Below are 23,296 nucleotides of genomic sequence, written 5' to 3'. Positions count from 1 at the left end.
AAGGCAACTCTTATAAAGGCTATCATTTGATTGGGGCTGGCTTACAGTTTCAGAGGTTTAGTCCATTATTATCATGGCAGGAAGCTACATCATGATCCAAAGCCAGCCAGGAGGAGACTGTCACACTGGGCATAACTTGAGCTGAGGAGACCTCAGTGCTCTCCCCCACAGTGACACATTTCCTCCAGTAAGGCCACTTCAACAAGGTCATGGTTCCTTAAAGTGCCACTCCCTATGAGCCAAGCATTCAAACACAGGAGTTTATGGGGGCCATACCTATTCAAACCATCACAGTGCTCATGGTGTGAAATTCCCAGAGAATCAATAAAAGTGCCATGTTGGGAAAAAAAAGGGGGGTGGGGTTAACCTGGAAGAAGTAAGTCATTTATTAGTCAGAGGTTTTGTGAGATCTGATACTTTGTCTATGATGGTGTTCTCTCTCTCTCTCTCTCTCTCTCTCTCTCTCTCTCTCTCTCTCTCTCTCTCTCTCTCTCTCTCTCTCTCTTTCTCATACTTTCTACCACCAGGAGATGAGTAAGTGCACCATCATACATTCCTATTATCATGATGTCTGCCTTACCACTAGCCACCTGTCCATGAACTAAAATCTCTAAAAACCCCAAGCCAAAGTAAAATCATCTCCCTTTGTAAACTCTTCTTCCTAGTCATCTAAAGGAGCAACCCAACGCTGACTCACAAAACGACTTTAGGTAAACTGTGAATAAAACAAAATAATTCTAATGTTAGGTGGTGGTGGCACACACCTGTAATCCCAGCATTTAGGAGGCAGAGGCAAGCGAATTTCTGAGTTCGAGGCCAGCCTGGTCTACAGAGTGAGTTCCAGGACAGTTAGGACTACACAGAGAAACCCTGTCTCAAAAAAACAAAACAAACAAACAAAAAACAACAACGAAACAAACAAACAAACAAAAAGAAGTTAGCTAAGACAAATGATTTTATGCAAATATCTTTGGTGGGAGGGGGATGAAGAGGAGTGGTCATGTAAAATTATAGATGTTCAAAATTAAGAAAAGTAACTTGGAGATTCAAAAATGGGTCTTACTATAGAATTAAGAAGGTAACTAAGCCACAGTCAAGCTGGAATTTCAGGCTGTGGTAGCTCCAGTCACTGCTGTTTACAACAGCTGTAGGAAGGCTGCCCTTACTACTATTACAATCTGAAACAAGTCTCAGCTTTCTCTACATGTGCATAGTCTCAACCCACTGGTGAAGCAGCAGGCTCCCTGCTGTCTGCCTAGGTCACTTCTCCCTTTTGTTCTAATGTAGTTCTGATATCCTGTTATTTATTTTCAGGTAGGGCCCCTTCTAATGGGCTGGTTCTACCAGCTCAAAGCTAGATCAAAGTATGTTTACCCAACAGAAGTGGGCTAATCAGCAGTCATGCCTTTCTTCCAACTTAGCAACCTCTCCTGAAGCAGACCCCTCAAAGACTGTAAAAGTCCCAGTGCTCATGGAGAAACTAGACCTCAGCTTCCCAGGAGCACCCCCTTCTCTGCGACGTTGGTTCGTTCCTCTCTATAAGCCTGCTGTATGAGTTGGTTGCCTCACCCCACTATGAGTCTTTCTTTAGCTGACCCGAAGGTCTCTGTCTGCTGTGTTTATAACTTTTCTCCTGCTACCTGTCATGCTAGAGATATTTTTTCCTCTTTATTTCTTTAACTGGTGGATAAAATAAACCCAATCAAGGCCCATAGGCAGTAACAATGTGACTCAATAGCATTGTTCTGCTTAGTTTCTGCATGGGACCTAAAGGAACTATCTCTGCTTTTCTAGTTAATGTTTTTTAGCCCTCATATGGCTACATCATTGCTTCTTGTTTCTGAATCCTCTCTCTCTTCCTTATTTTGTACACCCTCTCCCTTCCCTTTATAAAATAGACTATTATTTCTCCCTGGGAAGTCAATGTCTCTCAGATGCCAGCACACTAGTCTAAAAATTTCCTGGGCTGGGTTCATTTGTCTAATCAGACATACATTTGCTTGTTTATTTGTTTGTTTTTCAAGACAGTTTATTTCTGTGTAGTCCAGGCTGTCCTGGAATTTACTCTATAGACCAAGCTAGACTCTTACTCAAAGAACCGTGAGTGCTAGGATTAAAATTGTGTACCACCACAGCCGACTAAGCAGATACATTTACATACACCTAAGATGAAGAATCTGCTCTCAAATCTGTTTTGGGGACCTGCTTTTATTATTTAAAATTTTGTTCTATTTTCCGTATCACGGTATTTCTAAAAATGTAACTTTAACAATTGTACGTTTTACCTTTTAATGAATGCTTCATGCTTTATTGACCTAACTTCAGAATGTTGTAAACTAAAACTATTTCAAATATTCTACTATTAAAATGCTGCAAGGATTATATTTCAATAATTATATAAAATGTAAAATTTTTGGTGTATCATTTTTATTAAAAAAGTAAAATTTAGGACAGGGGGTGGTGGCATAAGCCTTTAATCCCAGCACTTAGGAGACAGAGGCAGGTGAATCTCTGTGAGTTGGAGACCAGCCTGGTCTACAGAGTGAGTTCTAGGACACCTAGTGCTACACAGAGAAACGTCGTCTGAAAAATGAAAGTGAAATTTCTGGATCAAACTCTTGTATTTGTGGTACTTGAGATCATATAACTCTTTTTAAAAGATTTTTTTTAAAAAAGATTATTTATTTTATGCATATGAGTGCACTGTCACTGTCTTCAGACACACCAGAGAGGGCATTGGATCCCATTACGGACAGTTGTGAGCTACCATGTGGATACTGGGATTTGAACTCTGGTCCTCTGGAAGTCAGTGCTCTTAACTACCATGCCATCTCTCCAGCCTTTTAAAAAGATCTTAAAAGGCATTCATTTGTTTACTATAGTCTGTGTCAAATAAATCAACAAGGTTTGTTTATATTTAATTTTACATAAGTGGAATAGTTCTATCGTGTTTTTCTGTATCATGTTTTCACATAATTATTTAAGAGGTTTTCAATATCAGCACATGGAAATTAGTTTCATTCTCTTTAGATAGGTGCTTATCACACTGCATACATTATCTAACATGTCCCAAGTGTTCACTTGGTTAGTCTTTTTTTATTGTCCAAATAATGACATATAAATAATAGATAATAAATGTGACTAAATGTTAATGGATTAACAAAAATATCTCCCCCAAGTCAGCAGCTTCAATTAGGCTCAGTAGTTTTATATATATATATATATTTTGTGGGCTATGTGTGTGTGTGTGTGTGTGTGTGTGTGTATGTGTGTGTGTGTTTGTGTGCGCACACACATGCATGCGTATGCCCTTCATTCCTTATGAAACCATCTATCTTTTTTGTTCTGCAGGCAGGCATTTAGGAGTCCTAACAATTGCCTGGCATGTAGAAAGTGCCCAATAAACATTTGCTGAAAAAAATGAGTTGTAAAATGGTACAAGGATTCTGAAACGTTGGGAAACAGACACCTGGTTAAATACTCTGAGATAATTTATTTAAGGGCTCAATTACACAAGAGAAAGTGAAAAGCAGAAAATAAGCCCAAAATGTGATTCAAGATGTGCAACGAAATGCAAGGAATGCCAGCTTCTAAAGGGGTGATGGGTGTTTTAGTAGAGTTTGGGAAATCACAGGGAAGGATAATGTAACACTTGTCAATTGCTTCTTTTTCTCAATAGGTTTTTTTCTATGATTCATGTGTGTATATCTCTCTACGATAGTCTGCATATATGTCTCAAAGGGCTAAATGGATTTTGTTTTTAAAGTTACATTGGGCCTGGGGATGGAGGTAAGCATTAGACTTACCTAGAATACATGAGGTTCTGGGTTTGATATCCAGGACTGGAAAAAAAATGTTTGTAATGTTAATCTTACTTTTGGGGATGTATTGCTCAGTTTGAGCTGCCATAAAAAAAAAGAAAACATGGCCAGTGGTGGCGCACGCCTTTAGTCCCAGCACTTGGGAGGCAGAGGCAGGCAGGTGGATTTCTGGGTTCGAGGCCAGCCTGGTCTACAGAGTGAGACCCAGGACAGCCAGGGCTACACAGAGAAACCCTGTCTTGAAAAACAAAAAACAAAAAACAAAAAACAAAAAACAAAAAACAAAAAACAAAAAACAAAAAACAAACAAATTGCAAAGTTTACAAAATACAATTGTATTTTTTCACAGTTCTGGAGGTGGAAGCACCAAGATAAGGGTAGCAGGTTCTTGGACCGGTGAAAGCTGTCTTCTTGACTTGAATTGAAGGTAGTCACAGTTATTTAACTGTCTCTGTAAGTGGCATCCCTCCCAAGCTTGAGGAGAGAGTAAGAGAATTAGCACCTCAAGCCTCTTCTTAAAGGAATGCTAATTGAAGCCAGAGAGAGGGAGCCACAGAAAAGACACTGAGCCAGAAGCCTGAGGACCTGACTTTAATCCCCAGAGATAATTGACTCCTGTAATTGATAACTACACACATCCCTGCACACAAACAGGTAGATATAACTCCCCACCACACACACATGCACACGCGCATGCGCGCGCGCACACACACACACACACACAGAGAGAAAGAGAGAGAGAGAGGGAGAGGGAGAGGGAGAGGGAGAGGGAGAGGGAGAGGGAGAGGGAGAGGGAGAGGGGAGGGAGAGGGAGAGGGGAGAGAGAGAGAGAGAGAGAGAGAGAGAGAGAGAGAGAGAGAGAGAGAGAGAGAGAAATTCTGTTCAATTAGGGCTCCATCTTTATTATCTCATCAACCTCGGCACACCCTGAATGCCCTTCCTTTGAATACATACAGTATGAGGTTGAGGCAATTTGGAGGAGAGAGGATTATTCAGTCACAGCTACATTAGCTCATTCTTCTTTATACAAAAGAAAAACCTGTTTTTAATGGTGTCCTGGAGAATTTTTATGGAGCTATTTAGAAGTAGTTCTTTGGAGCGAAATCCAACCTGTGCTATCAGGATATCAGCGCTGTAGTTCACACAAATCAACAGCTGCAGTTCAATCCACTCACAAACACCATTCACGAATCAGCAATGGCAGGGTGATTGAGAAACCATGAGACTCTGCCAACCAGCACAAGAAGCTGCAGGAACACCACCAGAAGTTCTTTGGTGTGTGTTTCTCTATAATGTCATGACAAACTCTAACCAGCAACGAGTGGCAAGGCGAACAAATGCCACCCAGTCCGTCCTCTGTCTGTTGGGTTATATTTATACTCTTTTCAAACATCACGTGTTTGTTGAAGCATCTGTTCTTGCTAAACATCACGTGCCCTTTTCCCAGGCTGCTTTTACAAAAACACCACTTGTCTGTCCTCAGCAAAAATATCCTTTCACATGTTTGCTTCAGCAAATACATTCTCTCATAAGACAGTGCCTGGAAAAACATCACACGACTCAACTGAGTCTCCAAAGAAAACAGAAATTTTTACTTCAGTGTCCACTGGCTTGTTTCATAGGATATTCTAAATCTTGACATTCAGTGTTTATTATCATATATAGTAAGTTCCAGGCTAGTCTGGGTTATGGTATAGTGAAATCTTATCATAAACAAACAGAAATCTCTTTTAATTACAACATATAAACACAGATTTCTCAGAGAAACCTGAGACTTAAGTGTGCCTGACAGCTATCCTTCATGCCAACAGTATTTTCACAATGAGGAGCTACATACAAAATTGGCAGTTTAGTTGGGTTTTTTGGTTTTGTTTTGTTTTTGACATAATGTCTTATGATGTAGCCCAGTTTGGCCTTGAACTTGCTGTGCATCCAAAGCTAACCTTGGCCTGCCTTCCCCCCCTATCCTGGAATTACAGGAGTATGCCACCACATTGGACTATCACTTCAGGTTCTTAAAAACATCACTGACAATTAAGACACCATGGTGTTATTGTGTTGAAATTTTATCCTTCTAAGAAGGCAAAACAATTTTTAGCCAAATCAATGTGCTATCTTAGTTACTTAGCTATGACTATTTATCCTCATTACAATGACAAAGTATCTGACAGAAGCAACTTAATAGGAAAAAGGGTTATACCTTATATATACATATACATATGCATTTATGTATGTACATATATATGTAGTACACATACAGACAGAATAGGTATTTTATATATGTATGATATATATATATATATATATATATATGGTATATATATGGTATATATCATATATATGTGTGTGTCTGTCTGTCTACAGGATTATATCTATCTTCTGGAGAATCAATGAAATCTACTTGAGATGAAGATAAAGCTACTTGTTTTAGACTTCATAGAGTTCCATCCTCAAAGACTGTTCAGCCCAACCAGCTTATTGCAATTTCAGAGTATGGATGTACTAAAACAGCAGTCAAAGGTCATCTTTATTGTGAAATCTAAGCCTTGTTTTCTTGAGCCCAGTCATAGTTGTCAAGATGCCTTAACATGCATTTCCAAAAGACTGAGGAAGCCCTTTGGCCTGTTATGGCATCCTTGAAGATTTACAAAAAGCACACAGATCCTACAATAAGAATTCAACATGGAGCAGTAAGGCAAGTGTAAAAACACTTTAATGAGTTAAAAATATGAACACACCCCAGTTAACTACACTTTCCTTTTAATTTGGAAATACTTACTTCCCAAGTCTCCTTCAAACAGAAAAAAAACAAAAACAAAAACAAAACAAAACAAAACCAAAACCCATTCAAGAATATAAAAGATCTGTGATGAGCATTTACTGTACATCCCATGTATCTCATTTGTCACAAACACCTCACCCCATTATCACTGGTTTTTTTTTTTTTTTTTTTTTTTTTTTTTTGGTTTTTCGAGACAGGGTTTCTCTGTGTAGCCCCGGCTGTCCTGGAACTCACTTTGTAGACCAGGCTGGCCTCGAACTCAGAAATCCACCTGCCTCTGCCTCCCGAGTGCTGGGATTAAAGGCGTGCGCCACCACGCCCGGCTTATCACTGGTTTTTAAAACTAATTAGATAAATGAGGTGCAAACAGATTTCTCTAGCTTAACTAACATCACCACGCAGAGGTTGTGGATTCAATATAATTTTATCAATATTTCCATCACAAAGGAAAAACACAAAGAGAAAAAAAAGTCTGCAAAGTAGAGCAAAATTTTACAGCCTCCCCAACATGGTAGGGAAAGCAGTTATAAAGTTTGCAATAACATAATTAATATAAATATGAGTATACTTCCCATTTCATAAGAAGTCACTAGAATTATACTACTCAGGTAGACCTCAGAAGTTCCTATTAAACATTTTTTCTCTGATTATAGAACCCCATGAGTACCTATCCTTAACTTTTCCTTATTTTCATAACAAGAAATGTCATTTGTAGCTGCAATAGATCACTCTATAATGCCCCTAATCAATACTACCTCCCTGCACTGATTATGGCTATGTGTGTGACATTGTCACGCTTTCATCAAGCGGCTGGCTTTATCCTTCTGCTACTTGAATGTACTCCTGTGACTTATAATAAACAAAAGAATATAGCACATGAAGCCTCATACATGGTCTAGAACATTAGATTTAAGAGGCTAAGCAGCATCTGTTAATTGCCCTCCTGGGAGCCCATCTCAAATATGGAAGAAGAAGTTGGAATAGCCACGTCATCTGATGGTGTACCCTAGCTGAGCCAATAGCCATATGCTAATGCATCTGCAGTTGAGACAGCAAAGCTAACTACTGACCCTCAAGACTGTGACTAGTAACATTATTATTTTAATCTAGTATGTTTTAGGATAGTAGATACTTTTTTTTTTTTTTTCGAGACGGGGTTTTTCTGTATAGTCCTGGCTGTCCTAGAACTAACTCTGGCCTTGAACTCAGAAATTCGCCTGCCTATGCCTCCCAAGTGCTAGGATTAAAGGCATGTACCACCACTGCCCGGCAGGATCGTAGATTCTTACAAAGCAATATATAAACATAATCTGCTACTAAAAGTTCCAAGTAACAGATGGCTTCAGTGGAAATTGGTATCGAAAATAAAGTGCAAACAAATATAAATGTTACCAAACCGGTACTTTTGTAATAAAATCTGTAATATCTGGAACACTGGTTATACTAGGCAGCCGCCAATAGTGTAAGCAATGGAGAACAGATAGTACCACCAGGAGATCAGTGGGAAAAATTGCTACAGAAACTAGAGGTAAGATGGCCAGTTAACTAATGCTATGGTAACTTGGAAAATACAAAATGTATCAGATGAGCTTGCTGATTTTACTGAAATAACTTCCAAGAAGAACAGTAAAGGTGGTGATTTCCTTCTTTTTAGTGGCATTTGATATTATAAGAACAGTAAAGGTGGTGACTTCCTTCTTTTTAGTGGCATTTGATAAAGTATTATAAGAGAAAAAGTTGCCTTTTCTATCGGTATCCCCAAATTACGGAAAATAGAGCAGCTTAAATAATACAGATTTGTGGGCTGGTGAGATGGCTCAACAGTTGGGAGCACTGGCTGTTCTTTCAGAGGTCTTGAGTTCAGTTCCCAGCAACCACATGGTGGCTTACAACCATCTATAGGAGGAACTGGTGCCTTTTTCAGGCAGACGAATGTATATGCAGCAGAGCATTCATACATTAAATAAATAAAAAATTTTTAAAATTTAAAAAATAAAATAAAATAAAAAATAAGATAAGTGAAAGTCCACCATGGCTCTGCTGGGTAAACACAAGGTATTTCAGGGCCAGGTGAGGCCTTGTTCCTTCCTTACTTGTACTTTGCCAAGTCCAGTTCTTTGTGAACATAGACTCTGTGTCCTTGCTGTCATTAGCTGAAGGTCAATCCTAACTTGCAAAGGCCACCCTGAGTCTTCAGTCTTCTCCCATCCTCTAAGCTGGCAGTGGTAAGCTGTGTTCTCTTCACTTTTCACAGCTCTTGGAAATCTGGCCTTGACTGGAAAAGGTGCTTAGCCTTTAAAGACTCACGTACTTAGGAGGGGTCAGGAGGGGCCATTCAGATCAGACTTCTTGTCTGTAGGTCTGTACCATATAACAAGATATGCAAAGTACCCTTTGCTTTATGAGATAAAACAGGCACAAGATCTTGGGGATTAGACTGTAGATGTCTTTGGTACCATTTGGCCTACCACTGAAGTGAACTAAAGGAGGAACATTTGTAACATACTTTAAAGGAAAATATATGGTCCAAAACAGTCTTTAAACTAGTAGCAAGTTTTCAATAGGGATGAAGGCCTCAGGATAAAATTCATATGGAGGGTGACTTCCAAGAAACTAAGAGAGTAATATAGAAAGTTTCCTTAGCTATTCAAGAATTTGATATAACTATTCTTTCCCTCCCATCCACTTTGTTCACAGAAATAGCAACTCTAAGACTTCATGTCTATGAACAAATGCCTAAGCTAATAACCTTGGCTCTGTTCCTTAACTAGCTCATATCTCAATAATCTAGTTTATTCTAGTCTAAGTTCTTCTACTGGTTAGTTAACTCTCATCAGGTGTATTCAACCATCTTCCTCTCTATCTGGATGATCTCTTGAGCCTATTTCCCAGAATTCTTTTTTCTCTCTCTCCTGGAACTGCTGCTACCTATTCCTGCTTCAGCTCATTGGCTATAAGTTTTTTTATTGACAGATGATATGTCCATAAAGTAAATAATAGATTCTCTCTACAATTTGTCTTGCTAACTTTTCTATTCTTATGATAAAATATCATGAGAGAAGCAACCTAAGGATAAATATTTTGGTTTAGAGTTCTGGGATATGTCATGTGAGGAAAGCCATGACAATGGGCATGAAAGGTATGTTACCAGAAGAAGGCTGGACAGATTACTTCTGCTCGGAAGGCAAAGACTGACTAAGAAGGAAGGAGGGGCTACACAGTTAGACCTATAGTGGTGAGCTTGAGTATTGCCCTGCTTTGAAATTTCCTCTGCCAAGCAAAATAGTCCCTTATGCCTGAACTTTAAACCTCCCTCTGGTTCTCATGACAGGTTAGCAGAAATAGCCCACATCATTTCTCAAATGAGTCTTTGTTGCTATCTGAAACCTCAGGAATCATCCTTCTACTATTTATAGTCTTTGTAGCCTTTAGGGCTTTCAAATTCCAATGAGAATAGTCCATTAAACTCTGTTGACAGCATTTAAGGATATTTTTCTTGTTAGTTCCAAAGTCTACCATATTTGTCCTGCAAACAAGTTCCAAAGCCTAAAAACCATATATTCAGGTTTATCACAACAATGATAATACTTTCAATAATACTTTTTTTGTACTGAGATACTTTTCTCATTCTTGTGACAAATTGCCTGGCAAGAAGCAACTTTTTAAAGGAGAGAGGGGTTACTTTGTTACATGTCAAGGGGATACAGTCTGTCAGGATAGGGACAGCTTGGTAACAGGTACAGAAGGCTTCTAGTCACATTGCATTGAAGTCAGGAAGCAGAGGGTATGGGGTCCCTAAAGGCATCATGACCAGTAAGTAGCATAAAGATCCATGAAGAGGCAAGAAGGAAAAGTCGATTCAGCCTGAGTTAGCCAGGCTGGATCAAACTTTTGGAGTCTAATGTCAGGAGATTTATTGCCAGCATATTTAAATAGTACAATTTGAGGGGAAACATTTTTCCTGCTATAATATAATTTCTGGTGAACAAGGAAGCCCAATTACATTGAAACTCAGCCCAAAGTACATGCCTTTTTTCCCAAGAAGATGGTTTCTAGAGATAGGTTACATGTATTGGCTTAAGGGCCCAGGGAAGGATCTGGTCTGGTCTCTGTCAAACTGATAACACAGTGGTCATTTGGGCTACTTGCCACCTCCAGTCCTTCGGAGTGCTTGGGGGAGCTCCTAGCTATTCAGATAATGGAAGAGTCATTTAGGACACTTGGCCACTTCTGGTCCTGTTTGTGGAAGCTTGCTATGGTCTGGCTCTACAGATAACACAAATCACCAGACTGTTATTCACCTCCAATTCCCAGCCTTCAGGATGGGGAAAAAAACAGGTTATACAGCCTTTCCTTTCAAAGAATAATCCTGCATGCTTAACATTCCTGGTTTCCCTGGTGATCTGTGCGTGCAAGGATCTCTTCTTGCTTCCAACAAGAAGGTGAACAGGAAATAGAATGAGTTCATAAAACATCGAGTTCCACCCCCAGTGACTCATTCTTCCAACAAGGCACCACCTCCTAAATATGCAACAACTTTCTTAAAGAACACCACCAGCTGGGAACCAGGATTTCAAGCCTATGAACTTATAGAGGGTATTTTACATTCAATGAAATTATATAAATATGGACTTAAAGAGACAGTATCAAGTGTAAAGAGGCCTTCGTGATTCCAACTGAAGGCAGGCTGAAAAAGCGACTCAGCTGTCAACAGGAGGCATATCTTACAGAAAAGCATGGGTTCAGTGGGAGTATAAGAGTGAGGGGAACCAGTAGACAGAAAATGGAATACCAGAACACGCAGAATTGTATCCTCATGAAGGAGAATCCTGTACTGTTATACACAAGCAACCAGTGACTTGTTCCCCAGTACATTTCAGAATCCTGTTCTATCCAAGCGGTTGAACTGTGGAATCATACTTACATACATACATACATACATACATACATACATACATACATACCAAAGAGCTCTGTATGGACCTGGATTTGGCTTAGGTGACACAATGTACAAAGTAGATTTGGGGAATTTTCTTAGTTTATTTTATGATTCTATCACAGAGTACCACAAAGTGGAAAACTGGCACCAAACAAACCAACAAAAATAAAAACAAAAAACAAAACATTTAGTTGGCTCATGTTTTTGAGGCTAGACATTGAGGGCCTGTGCATGGTGCAGATTAACTTGCTGGTGGGACTTACAGAGGTCTAAGAAATTGCACAAAGTATCAAATAGGTCACATGCACTAAATAGACAGAGCTAAACTGGCTTCCATGGCAGATCCAATCTGGAGATGGCACTAACTCCTTAATTCATAAGTGGATTCTTGCACAACGTCTTAAGTGTTGCACTGATCCCACTTCTATACCTCGCAAAGGGGACTAATGCATTTTCCATGTTAGTTCCTTTAAGGACTTTCAAAACATAATATGGACACAGCAAAATTTCATTAGTTGGAATCTAATTGTCTTTTCCTAAAGTGGGACACAGACCATTGTAAATAAAGGGTAAACAGTCATATAACTGTACAATGGCTTTCAACAATCCTGTCTTCTTATGTTCCATGCCCCTTTGCGATGTGATTGCTGGTCCTCCCATCAAGAAACAGTGCCTATTCCTCCACTGGCCTTGTAACTTCAAAGAGGAAGGGTGATCACTAGTTGTCCAACAGAGAGTCAAAGGTAGGCTTCGAAAGCTGCTGACAGCCAAAGCGTGTTATAAAAGTGACTGTTGGAAACTGCACTCTCACTGTGACTTCCTCTTGGAGTAGAGCTTTAATACTAGAAGGCACATAAGGATTGTGAGGAGATGTCCATCCACCTCAGATGTCCCAGCTGAAACCAGCTATAAGCAAACTTTCCAGCTAAGCTTAGCTGGCTAAGTTGATGCACGTCTAGTCACCTAATCAACCTACAGACAATTATGTGCAACCAGTCACATTGTGTAAAGCAACTGGCTTTGGATGTGCTTTGTTATGTAGCAAATAACTAGGGTGGCAGTCCAGTTACACTATATGTCACATTGCTTGTGTGAGCAAAACCTCTCATTATAACTGATGTATTAGCTTCTCTTGTGAATAAAGATGTCACCTGTCATAAAAATGAAATATCATGAATTTGTGAGTGCTACTTAACCTGTATTGAGTAACTGTAAGCCATGGTGTTATCTTGAAACTAGAATGAAGTGATGTCCATCTAGGAGATTTTTTTTTTTTTGTCTGATTTGGTATTACTGTAAATGCAACCTCCATAGATCTATTATCTTTTACAGTGAAGGAGTAACTGCCATTAGCTTCAAATAAGTTCTAAGTGGAATGGGGACTCCATATGATAAAGTAAAGCAAAATAACTTTCTGGATTGATTTATGGTGAAATAAAAGGAGAAAAATTCTTCAAACGTATCACTCTCTAGGTACAACTATAGTTGTAGAGACACATTGCAACAATAAATACATATTGTTAAGTTAAATAGCAATACTGTCATCTTCATTAAAAAGTTATGAAAGGCCTCAAGGATGGGTCAACATTTAAGAGCCCATATTACTCTTGCAAAGGATCCAAATTATATTTCCTGTCAGGTGGATCACAGCTACAAATTATTCCAGCTTCAGGGGACCCAAAGCTTCTAGACCTGTGGGCACTTGCCTGCGCATGCACATATGCCCATGCAATACAGGATTGTTTTTTAAGTCATGAAATGATCTAGGCACAGTGGTATACACTTGTAGTCTCAGGGATACATTAAAGGCTGAGACAGGTCACAGGACTGTTTGATCCCAAGAGGTTTCAGCCAGCTTATACAATACAAGGGACAACCCCACTCTTACCCTAAGACAGAATCTCATCACATAGTCCATGCTGGCCTGAAGCTTGTTATGTAGCTGAGGCTGGCCTTGAACTTCTTTCTGTTCCTGCTGCCTCCATCTCCTAAGGGTTGAGATTACAACAGTGCACCACCTCCCTCAGTTTATATGGTACTGTGGAGTGAACCCTGGGCCTTGTGCACAGTGAGTAAGCACTCTATCACCTAAGCTATATCCCAAGATTTGCTCTAGACTTTTTCATGCTGAAGACTTTTATTAAGGCTCTGGGATTATACATATTTGTTTATTCAATCATTTCCTTATTTGTCTGGCAAATAGAATATGCTTGTTAATGTGCTATACATTATGTTAGACAGTGGAGATATATTGTGAATGCAAGACATATGGCTGCTTCCTCCTCAAGGACTAGCTTTCATAGTACTTGGGGGGGGGTGCTATACAAGCTTCCAAAGTGAGAAAAACAATGAATAGTCCTACCCAGAGGTGACATCTAGGAACCACAACAATGACTGTCACGGGAAGATGTTCCAAAAGGTGCAATTGTGGTGCTCATATCTTGGTGGTAAGCTGTTGAATGTAGTTCCTACTACCCGACTTTAAGCTCTGGGTGGACAGCACTACCAGCCCCTGCCCAGAGAATACTGGATCCTCAGATGAAAAACACAGACACACACAGAGCTCAATTTCAACCTGGCGTATTGGCTCAGTTGTTGGGTGCTTTTAGTCTCCTGTGGCTAGCATGCCCTTCCCAGTACTCTTAGCTCAGCACTTCTTAATCTACCCTTAGCTTAGTGTCCCAGTTACCTTCTCCTTGTTCAACAACCCCAAACTACCCTTGGCTTAGTTGCATTTCTAATCTCCCACCTGGGGAAGCAGCCTATGGCCATTCCACACACAAGGTTAAACTTTTTTCCCTCTGAAGTATGGAGAAATCCCCCTTCCTCTTCTTGGTTTCTTGGTGTGCCTGCAGGGACCTGGAAATCCTGCCTCTTTTGTTCCACCCAACAGTTGGCCCCTTGCATCTTTATTAATCAGTCAAGAAACAATTGAGGAATAAGACCTTAGGATCAGACTCACCTCCTACAGCAAGCATTAGAAATATTACTGGGTTGGGCAGTGGTGGCACTTGGGAGGCAGAGGTAGGCAGATTTCTGAGTTTGAGGCCAGCCTGGTCTACAGAGTGAGTTCCAGGACAGCCAGGGCTATACAGAGAAACCCTGTCTTGAAAAACCAAACCAAACCAAACTAAACCAAACCAAACCAAACCAAACCAAACCAAACCAAACCAAACCAAACCAAAAACCCCCAAAAAACAAAAACAAAACAAAAAACCCCCAAAACAAACAAACAAACAAAAAAACAAAAACAAAAAAACAAAAGTAAAAAAGAAATATGACTTGAGGCCCAGTTAACAATGGGAAAATCATGTTTGCTACTGGAAACATAATCAACTACTTTCAGCTAGTGAGGCCATGGATCTCCGAGGAGAACACGCCAGCTCTACTTTATAGACCAGTCTCATTCCAAATTTTATTCTAAGTACTAATCCTTATACCCATAGATGAATGCAGTTCTCCTCCCTCATAAAAGAAGCTTCTCTTTGCAGGAGACAGAAACCATCACAGAAAACCACAAATGGTCAAAATATAGAGAATGGTTAGTGGAGCACCCAGCCCCGAGGGCTATAACTCCACATATAAGCAATACAACCTCTGTACCCCAGGCTCAGGGACTATAGTGGTTTCCATCGGAATCTCTCCCATAGACGCATGTGTTTGAACGGTTGGCTCATAGGGAGTTGCACTATGAGGAGGGGGTGAGGCTTTTCTAGAGTAAGTATGGCCTTGTTGAAAGAAGTGTGTCACTGGGAGGGGTGGACTTTGAGGTTTCTTATGCTCAAGTTCTGCCCAATGTGGAAGCCAGTCTTCTTTTGCCACCTGCTAGATCAAGATGTAGGACTCCCAGCTCCTTCTCCAGCACCATGCCTGCCTGCATGCTGCTGTCATAATTCTTACCATGATGATAATGGACTGAATCTCTGAAACCGTAAGGCAGCCCCAATGAAATGTTTTTCTGTATTAGAGTTGCCTTGGCCATGGTGTCTCTTCACAGCAATAGAAACCATAACTAAGACAGGAAACATGTCAGAAGAGGGAGTAGAGAAATTGTAGGACCCAGAGGACCAGTGAAATTATATCTCTTAGAAATGACAGGGAAGGAGCTAGAGACATGGCTCAGCAGTTAAGAGCACTGACTGTTGGGCTGGTGAGATGGCTCAGTGGGTAAGAGCACCCGACTGCTCTTCCGAAGGTCCAGAGTTCAAATCCCAGCAACCACATGGTGGCTCACAACCATCCGTAACGAGATCTGGCGCCCTCTTCTGGAGTGTCTGAAGACAGCTACAGTGTACTTACATATAATAAATAAATAAATCTTTAAAAAAAAAAAAAAAGAGCACTGACTGTTCTTCCGAAGGTCTTGAGTTCAAATCCCAGCAACCACATGGTGGCTCACAACCATCCATAATGACATTTGATGCCCTCTACTGGTGTGTCTGAAGATAGCTACAATGTACTTACATATAAATAGTAAATAAATCTTAAAAAAAAAAAAAGAAATGACAGGGAAGCTACACCCATGATTCCTCAAAAATATGTCAAACAATGACAACAGTAACAGACATATTAAATCGGAAGGGGGAAATCTCAAAGGACCCTATTCCTGGACAAAGAACTATAGTCAATGGAGAATTAGTCTTCCCCAGGGATGAGCCACTGTTTATATAACACCAATTGATAGGGCCTGAAATTGTGTACATACAATCAACAGGCTCAGCTGGCTGTATTGATACATTTATGTATATGTATATATATGCAATAATAATAATCAAATAAAAAGGGGCCATGAATCTGAAAGGGAATGGGGGAGTGTGTGGGAGGACTTGAAGGAGGAAAGGAAAGGGGGAATGAGGTAATCAAAAATTTAAAAAGGACTCTCCCCAAAAGATCTTTGCCTTCTGACTTCATCTGTCAATTGGAGATACACAGTAGAAGGATACTGCAACTGTAAATATACTGTTAAAATGGAGTAGGGGGTGGCATGACAGAACATGAGATCTACTGTCAACTTTGCCTCACTACAAACAAACACACAAGGCAAATACCGTATTTAGCTCATTCAGGCAATTCAAGTACAAGGTAGAAGTTGTCCTCTGATGAGACCTTCTGATGGCAAAGAGAAAATCAACGGTGAGAGTAACGGTCTCTCATCACAGAGCAAGCAAAGTGTGGAGACGTATGGATTACAAGACAACAATGCATTTTCTTTTAAGGGTGTACACCTTTGATCACCCAAAGGCTCTTAACCTTTGACAACCCCTCCCAATACTGTTTCTGTGGGGAACCAGTCTTTTACACACAAGCCTTTACAGGACAATCCAAAACATAACTAGGGTAAAAGCAGGTTCTGTGAATTGGTTTTGTAATTTTCTTCAACTCAGCGATCTTTACTGTGAGGTACTGGTACTCATTTTTCAAGGGATAAGCTCTTTTTTTTTTTTTTTTTTTTTTTTTTTCTGGGAGTAGTACATCTTGAGTTTTCAAACCCCAGTCTACTGGAGACCCATCTAAGTTCTCATAGGGGTCACACCATAATAAGTTCTTTTTATTGCATTGTATCTTCCTGTTATTGGCCGCCCAAAGATGCTACATGAAAGAAAACATTGTTCTTTACCTTCCCTTAGGGTTTCCAGTTGGTACTTTATAGATTTAGGAAGAAAGAGTATGTCTTCAGAGAGCAACTTGAGGATCCTAAATGTGATTTGAGTAGTTTCGAATGTCTGCTGTTTATACGGACTGAAATGTAAGGGGCAACTCCCAGTCTCCTGTACAGCTATTTCACTGTGGGACTTTTCAGCCACCCTGAGCATGGAGACCACACCCTAGATACTTGGGGACACCTGGAAGGTGAGTAAATAATTCTTCCTAAGTCACTCAGAAGAACTGACTGCAGCAGGAAAGCTATTATTCTGATTGCATTTTTATTTGGATGTGTTCTAAACTTTGGTTTGTTTTTGTTGTTTTTTAAATGTGAATTGCCTTGGAATCAACTGACAAAACACCAAAAAAAGGGTAACAAAAATGTAAATAGAAAATAAGACAATTAAGTCTGTTGAGTATTTATAAAAAAACTGTGTGTGTGTGTTTGTGTGTGTGAGTGTGTGTGTGTTGATGTAGGCCAGATGAAGGTATTGGATTCCTTTTACTAGAGTTACAGGTGGCTTGTGAGCCACGAAATGTGGGTGCTGAGATCAGTGAGCACCTTAATCAGTGTGCTAGCTCTTCAGTCCAATAACCTTTTTTTAAAAAAAGAAAAATCTTTTGTAGGAAAAAAGTTTAATTCTTACATTATACAAAAAAGCCCCATTATTATACAAAAACTAAAATGACAGTCTATTTTGTAAAACGGAAGTTGTAAAAGTTAACACATGCTTAAAGTGCCAAAAATCAAATGTCAGCACTCTTATTCCAAAAAAAAAAAAAAAAAATCAAGGAAAAGAGGAAAGCCTAATATGCACGCACCAACATTTCTCAGACAACAGATACTCAACTATGGTTCATAACAAAGAAGAAACCTCTCAGAAGAAGAAACCTCTCTTAAGAAAATGATAACCCAAGAAATAAGTTTTCTTCACCCAGCGGCAAAGTTTACCAGACAACTTAGACTCTCCTACTTCCTGGAGGAGCTGAACTTGATTGCTCTGGTTTTGCCCGTAATCCAGTACAGGCCTTTCAGAGCCTCTCAAAGCTGCTCTTTATCCTCGGTTCCCTTAGTTTAAAAGATTCCTCACCCTCTCTTTCCCTTTGCCCCTCCTCTTGCTTACTTGATCTCTTCCCCTCCCCCACTTCCTAATCAGTCCTCCGGTCTCCCCTTTTCTCAGCCTGGCTGGCTTTCCCTCTACACTTCTTCCCTCCTCCTCCTCCTCCCGGGCTCTTTCTTTCCTCTCCAGTCCCCTCCCCCAGCATGCCTCCCGGCGTGCTTCCCTTCCCCCGGCCTCGCGGTCCCGCACCCTCCCCTCCCCCGCCTCCTGCCTTGTGACACATCCTGGGCCCTCCCGGAGGCCGTAGCAGCGGCGCGGCGGCATTGCTGGCCACCACCTCCTCCCTAGCCGCAGCCCAGCTCAACCCGCGGCCCGCCGCGCTGTCGCTGCAGTCATGGCTGCTGACGGGGTGGACGAACGGTCGCCTCTGCTGTCAGCATCCCATTCGGGAAATGTCACTCCCACAGCCCCGCCGTACTTGCAGGAAAGCAGCCCCAGAGGTAAGGCCGGCATAGACCTTTCTGCTTCTCGCAGAAACGTCTGGAAGGATGGAAGGATGAATGCCGGGGAGCTCTAGCGCGGAGGCGGAGGAGAGCTCTCTCTGGGCTGGGGGAAAAGGATGCCTTCCCAGGCTCTGCCTGCCTACCCGAAAGCCTCTCCGCAGGGCTTCGCTGCTGCTGCTTGTGGTGTGGAGTGTGTGCTTGAACACTTCTTTCCCAGCTTCAGGATCGGACATGAATTTTCCCAAGCTCCGTGCTGCTGTTTCCAAAGCAGCCCTAAGTGCAGCTGGGCGGTGGTGCAGATCCTTCAATCATTCACAAGTGCTTTTGGTTGCTGAAAAACACGGGGTACTGCTCACCCTGGCATCTGCCCTTGAGAGGACTTCAGCAGGCAACATCTTAGTCCCTTACACTCGGCCCCGGAGTGCAAGCAGGGAACTGCCTAACCAGAAGCAACCGAGTTAATCAATATCCCTAATATGTCTGAAATTCCTAAGCCACGGGCATTGCTGCCTGTAAGGAGTGTGTTTCATAGCTTCAGTGGTGAATGAAGAGCCTTCCGTTAGGAAGGAGGAATTTTTTAAATGCATGTCTGGGTGAGGTTGAAATTAACTTCTTAAAAAGTTCCCCAAGTTTATACCGTATATATTTTTAGTTTTGTTTTTCAGTGTAGAATTAAAAAGGGATTTGGAGAAATGGTGTGGTGAAGGAGAAGTCTGTTTACCAAAGAATTCGATTTATTCAAGCTCTGTCTTTGTTCAAAGTCTTTGGGAGTGTTTACTACGGTAGTCTGGAAGGCAAGCCTTACAGAGATCATTAAATATGGCACGTGCAAGCGTACCTTACTTCATCTTGCTCTTTTGGCTGGATGTGAATGAAGTTTAAAACCCAAGGAGGCCAAAGTTAATAGTGCTTTGGGAATATAAGCAGGTCACATGTCTTGTAACAGAACTTCTTCTAAGTTCATGTCTGAAATGGGGCGGGAAACACTACAACAGGTTGAAGTTGTCTGCCATTTAACATTTCTTTTTAACATTTTGTAACTTGAAAATCAACAGTCTGGGTCTCAATCTATAAACAGAAGCAGAACAAAGGAAAACTGTGGTTAGCTGGGAGTAATTCAGAGAGATTGACAGCCTGAGAGGAAAGGGGCAAAGTCCAACGGAACTGACACACACAGAAAATGTACAAGTGACCCTTGTTGGCCAGAAGTCGGGGGATTTCCCTTACTGGCCATTTGATATTAATATTGTACTGTCTAATCCTTATTCACAGGTTCCTGCATGAGTGTTTCAGTTGTATTAATTTTTGTCTATGGAATAAAATATTTGATGATTTATTAAGGGACTGAGTTTGGACGGAAGTAATGGAGATACCTTTTCCTTATTTTAGTCAATCTGTGGTTACAACACACACACATACACACACAGACACACACACACACAGACACACACACAGACACATACACACAGACACACACACATACACACACAGACACACACACACAGACACACACACATACACAGACACACAGACACACACACATACACACACAGACACACACACATACACACACACACAGACACACACATACACACACACAGACACACACATACACACACACAGACACACACATACACACACACACAGACACACACATACACACACACAGACACACACATACACACACACAGACACACACATACACACACACAGACACACACATACACACACACATACACACAGACACACACACACACACACAGACACACACATACATACACACACACACACACACACACAAACACATAAATGTGGACCTGCATAGACTTCATTGTTCTCTATAGATTTCCTTAATTTGATCAGATTCCTCAAACTACAAAGAGAGTGGCATTTCCAATCAAGCACTGAAAAGAAGTCATTTCACTCTAAAGATCCCTTAACAACCACTTTTAACTCCTTTGGCCTAACAGTAGAATAATTCTTTTTGGAAATGATGGAGATATTTAAAACACTAATATCATATGGGATAACACCTATGAAGGAAGAAATGTAAATGAGAAGCAAAGTCATTTTATTCGCATGATGACAGTATCTTTTCTTGATTACTTACAATTACTTGAGTAATACACACGTTCTAAATCTTGGACACTGTCTCATTCATTCATTCATTCATTCATTCATTCAGGAACTTTATGGGCCCTCACAGTATGTCACATACTACACTGCTCTGAGTCAGGCTGACCAAAACTGGGCCTTCATGGAGCTCAGGTAGTGGAGAGAAAGAATAAATTCCAGACTGATTCAGTTCAGATGCTTTTGTTTTGTTTTTGTTTTGTTTTCTGAGACAGGGTTTCTCTGTATAGCCCTGGCTGTCTAGAACTTACTCTGTAGACCAGGCTGGCCTCGAACTCAGAGATCTGCCTGCCTCTGCCTCCCGAGTGCTGGGACTAAAGGTATTTGACACTAATCTCTGGCAGTTCAGATTTTAAGACTTCTTTTATCATCAGATTCTTTTAATAGCTGCAAATAGTAAACTTTTTAGTTGAAAACCAGTGACTAGAAATTGAATATACATTTTGATGGGTAATTTTAGTTTATGATGCCAACTATAATTATTCGAACTTTGTGTGTGTGTGTGTGTTATACGTGTTTGTGTGTACAAGTGCCACAGCTCCACAATCATGTGTCTCTGTCATTTGCTAATTCAGTTTTTGAGACACAGTCTCTCAGTCAACCTGGAGCTAATTGACTAAGCAATTCGAGATGACTTTCAAAGCCCACAGGTCCTCCGGCCTCTTACTCCTCATGCCTGGGGTTCCAGTGTGCACCACCACACCCAGCTTTCTAAGTGTGTTCTAGGGATCCAGACACCGGTCCTCATGCTTCCGTTAAACATATGATCAGCTTGACTGTCTTTATATCCTAATTACTCAGATGTTTAATAGGTTAAAAAGAGGGGGAGGAGGAGGAAGAGGAGGAAGAAGAGGCAGAGGAGGCTTAACCACAACATTTTATAATCCATTGCTTTGTGCCACTCTTTTTAAAGATTTATTTTTTTATCTTATGTGTATGTGCCTGAGTGTGTGTGTGTGTGTGTGTGTGTGTGTGTGTGTGTGTGTGTATGTGCAGCATGTGTGTGCAGGTGGTTGAGGATGCTGGCAGAGAGCATTGGATTCCATGGAACTGGAGTTCCAGTTGATTGTTAGCCACCCATGTGGGTCCTCTACAAGAGCGGTATGTGCTCTTAACCTCTGAGCCACCTCATCAGCTCCTTCTTTGCATCACTTTCTAAGGATCATAAATTATTCCTATCTCTTGAGAAGAAATAGTGACTTTTGGGTTATTTCAGGGTAGGCTATTAATAATATAGTGGAGAACATTTAGCACTGGACATTAGGTTTTGCCCAAGAAGAATTCTATGCAGTCTTTTGTGATGGTTTGTATATGCTTGGGCCATGGAGTGGCACTGTTGAGAGGTGTGACCTTGTTGGAGTAGGTGTGGACTTGTGGGTGTGGGCTTTAATACCCTTGTCTTAGCTGCCTGAAAGTTAGTATTCTGCTAGTAGTCTTTGGATGAAGATGTAGAACTCTCAGCTCCTCCTGCACCGTGCCTTCCTGAATGCTGCCACGTTCCTGCCTTGATGATAATGGGATTGAGCCTCTGAACCTGGAAGCAAGCCCCAATTAAATGTTGTCTTTTATAAGAATTGCATTGGTCACGGTGTCTGTTCACAGCAGTAAACCTTAACTAAGACATCCTTGAAACTATCCACCTGAGTTTCTGAGTAGAATGTGGGTGGTCCCCAATATCAATACTGGGTAGCTACAGAGTGATGAGTCTCTCCTGACTACAATACTCTGGTATATAAGCCAGCTTGTGGCTCACAGTCATCTATTGGATGGATCACAGGGCCCCCAATGGAGGAGCTAGAGAAAGTACCCAAGGAGCTGAAGAGGTCTGCAACCCTATAGGTGGAACAACAATATGAACTAATCAGTAACCAGAGCTCGTATCTCTAGCTGCATATGTAGCAGAAGATGGCCTAGTCGGCCATCATTGGGAAGAGAGGCCCCTTGGTCTTGCAAACTTTATATGCCCCATTACAGGGGAACACCAGGACCAAGAAGTGGGAGTGTGTAGGGGAGCAGGGTGGGGGGAGGGTATAGGGGACTTTCGGGATAGCATTTGAAATGTAAATGAAGAAAATATCTAATAAAAACTGGGAAAAGAAAAAAATAAGCCAGCTTATGTTAAGGCGTTAGCAATTAGAAAAAATAGATATTAGTTTCATTTGAAATGAAAGTTGGGGGAAAAAGTACTACAGACTTGAATACTTTGGATCGATTAATTGATTCCCTTATAGATCTACTAATTTTTGAGACAATATATGGCAGAATGATAGAACTTTTACATTTGCATCCCAGTTTGCTTCTCTTTTGATGTAATAAAACACTATGACCAAAAGCAATTTGTGAGGAAAGGGTTTATTCCAGCTTGGGAAGCCAGAGCAGGCGTTCAAGGGAGGAATCTGCAGGCAGGATCTGAA

General features: G+C 40.9%; 1 protein-coding gene across 1 annotated transcript in view; it reads left to right on the top strand.

Moving 5' to 3' along the window:
* The first annotated feature begins 18,308 nt into the window (after positions 1 to 18,308).
* The window catches only part of Pip4p2 (phosphatidylinositol-4,5-bisphosphate 4-phosphatase 2), a 54,882-nt gene continuing 49,894 nt past the window's right edge, over positions 18,309 to 23,296 (top strand). Inside the window, exon 1 of the mRNA XM_021160242.3 lies at positions 18,309 to 18,746. Coding sequence (XP_021015901.1) covers positions 18,641 to 18,746 — 106 coding nt within the window. The 5' untranslated portion in view covers positions 18,309 to 18,640. The remainder of the gene's footprint in view (positions 18,747 to 23,296) is intronic.

Source organism: Mus caroli, unplaced genomic scaffold (genome assembly GCF_978045245.1).
Source record: "Mus caroli unplaced genomic scaffold, Mus_caroli_1 scaffold_6, whole genome shotgun sequence".
NCBI lineage: Eukaryota > Metazoa > Chordata > Mammalia > Rodentia > Muridae > Mus > Mus caroli.
This window is presented reverse-complemented; position numbering and strand designations above follow the sequence as displayed.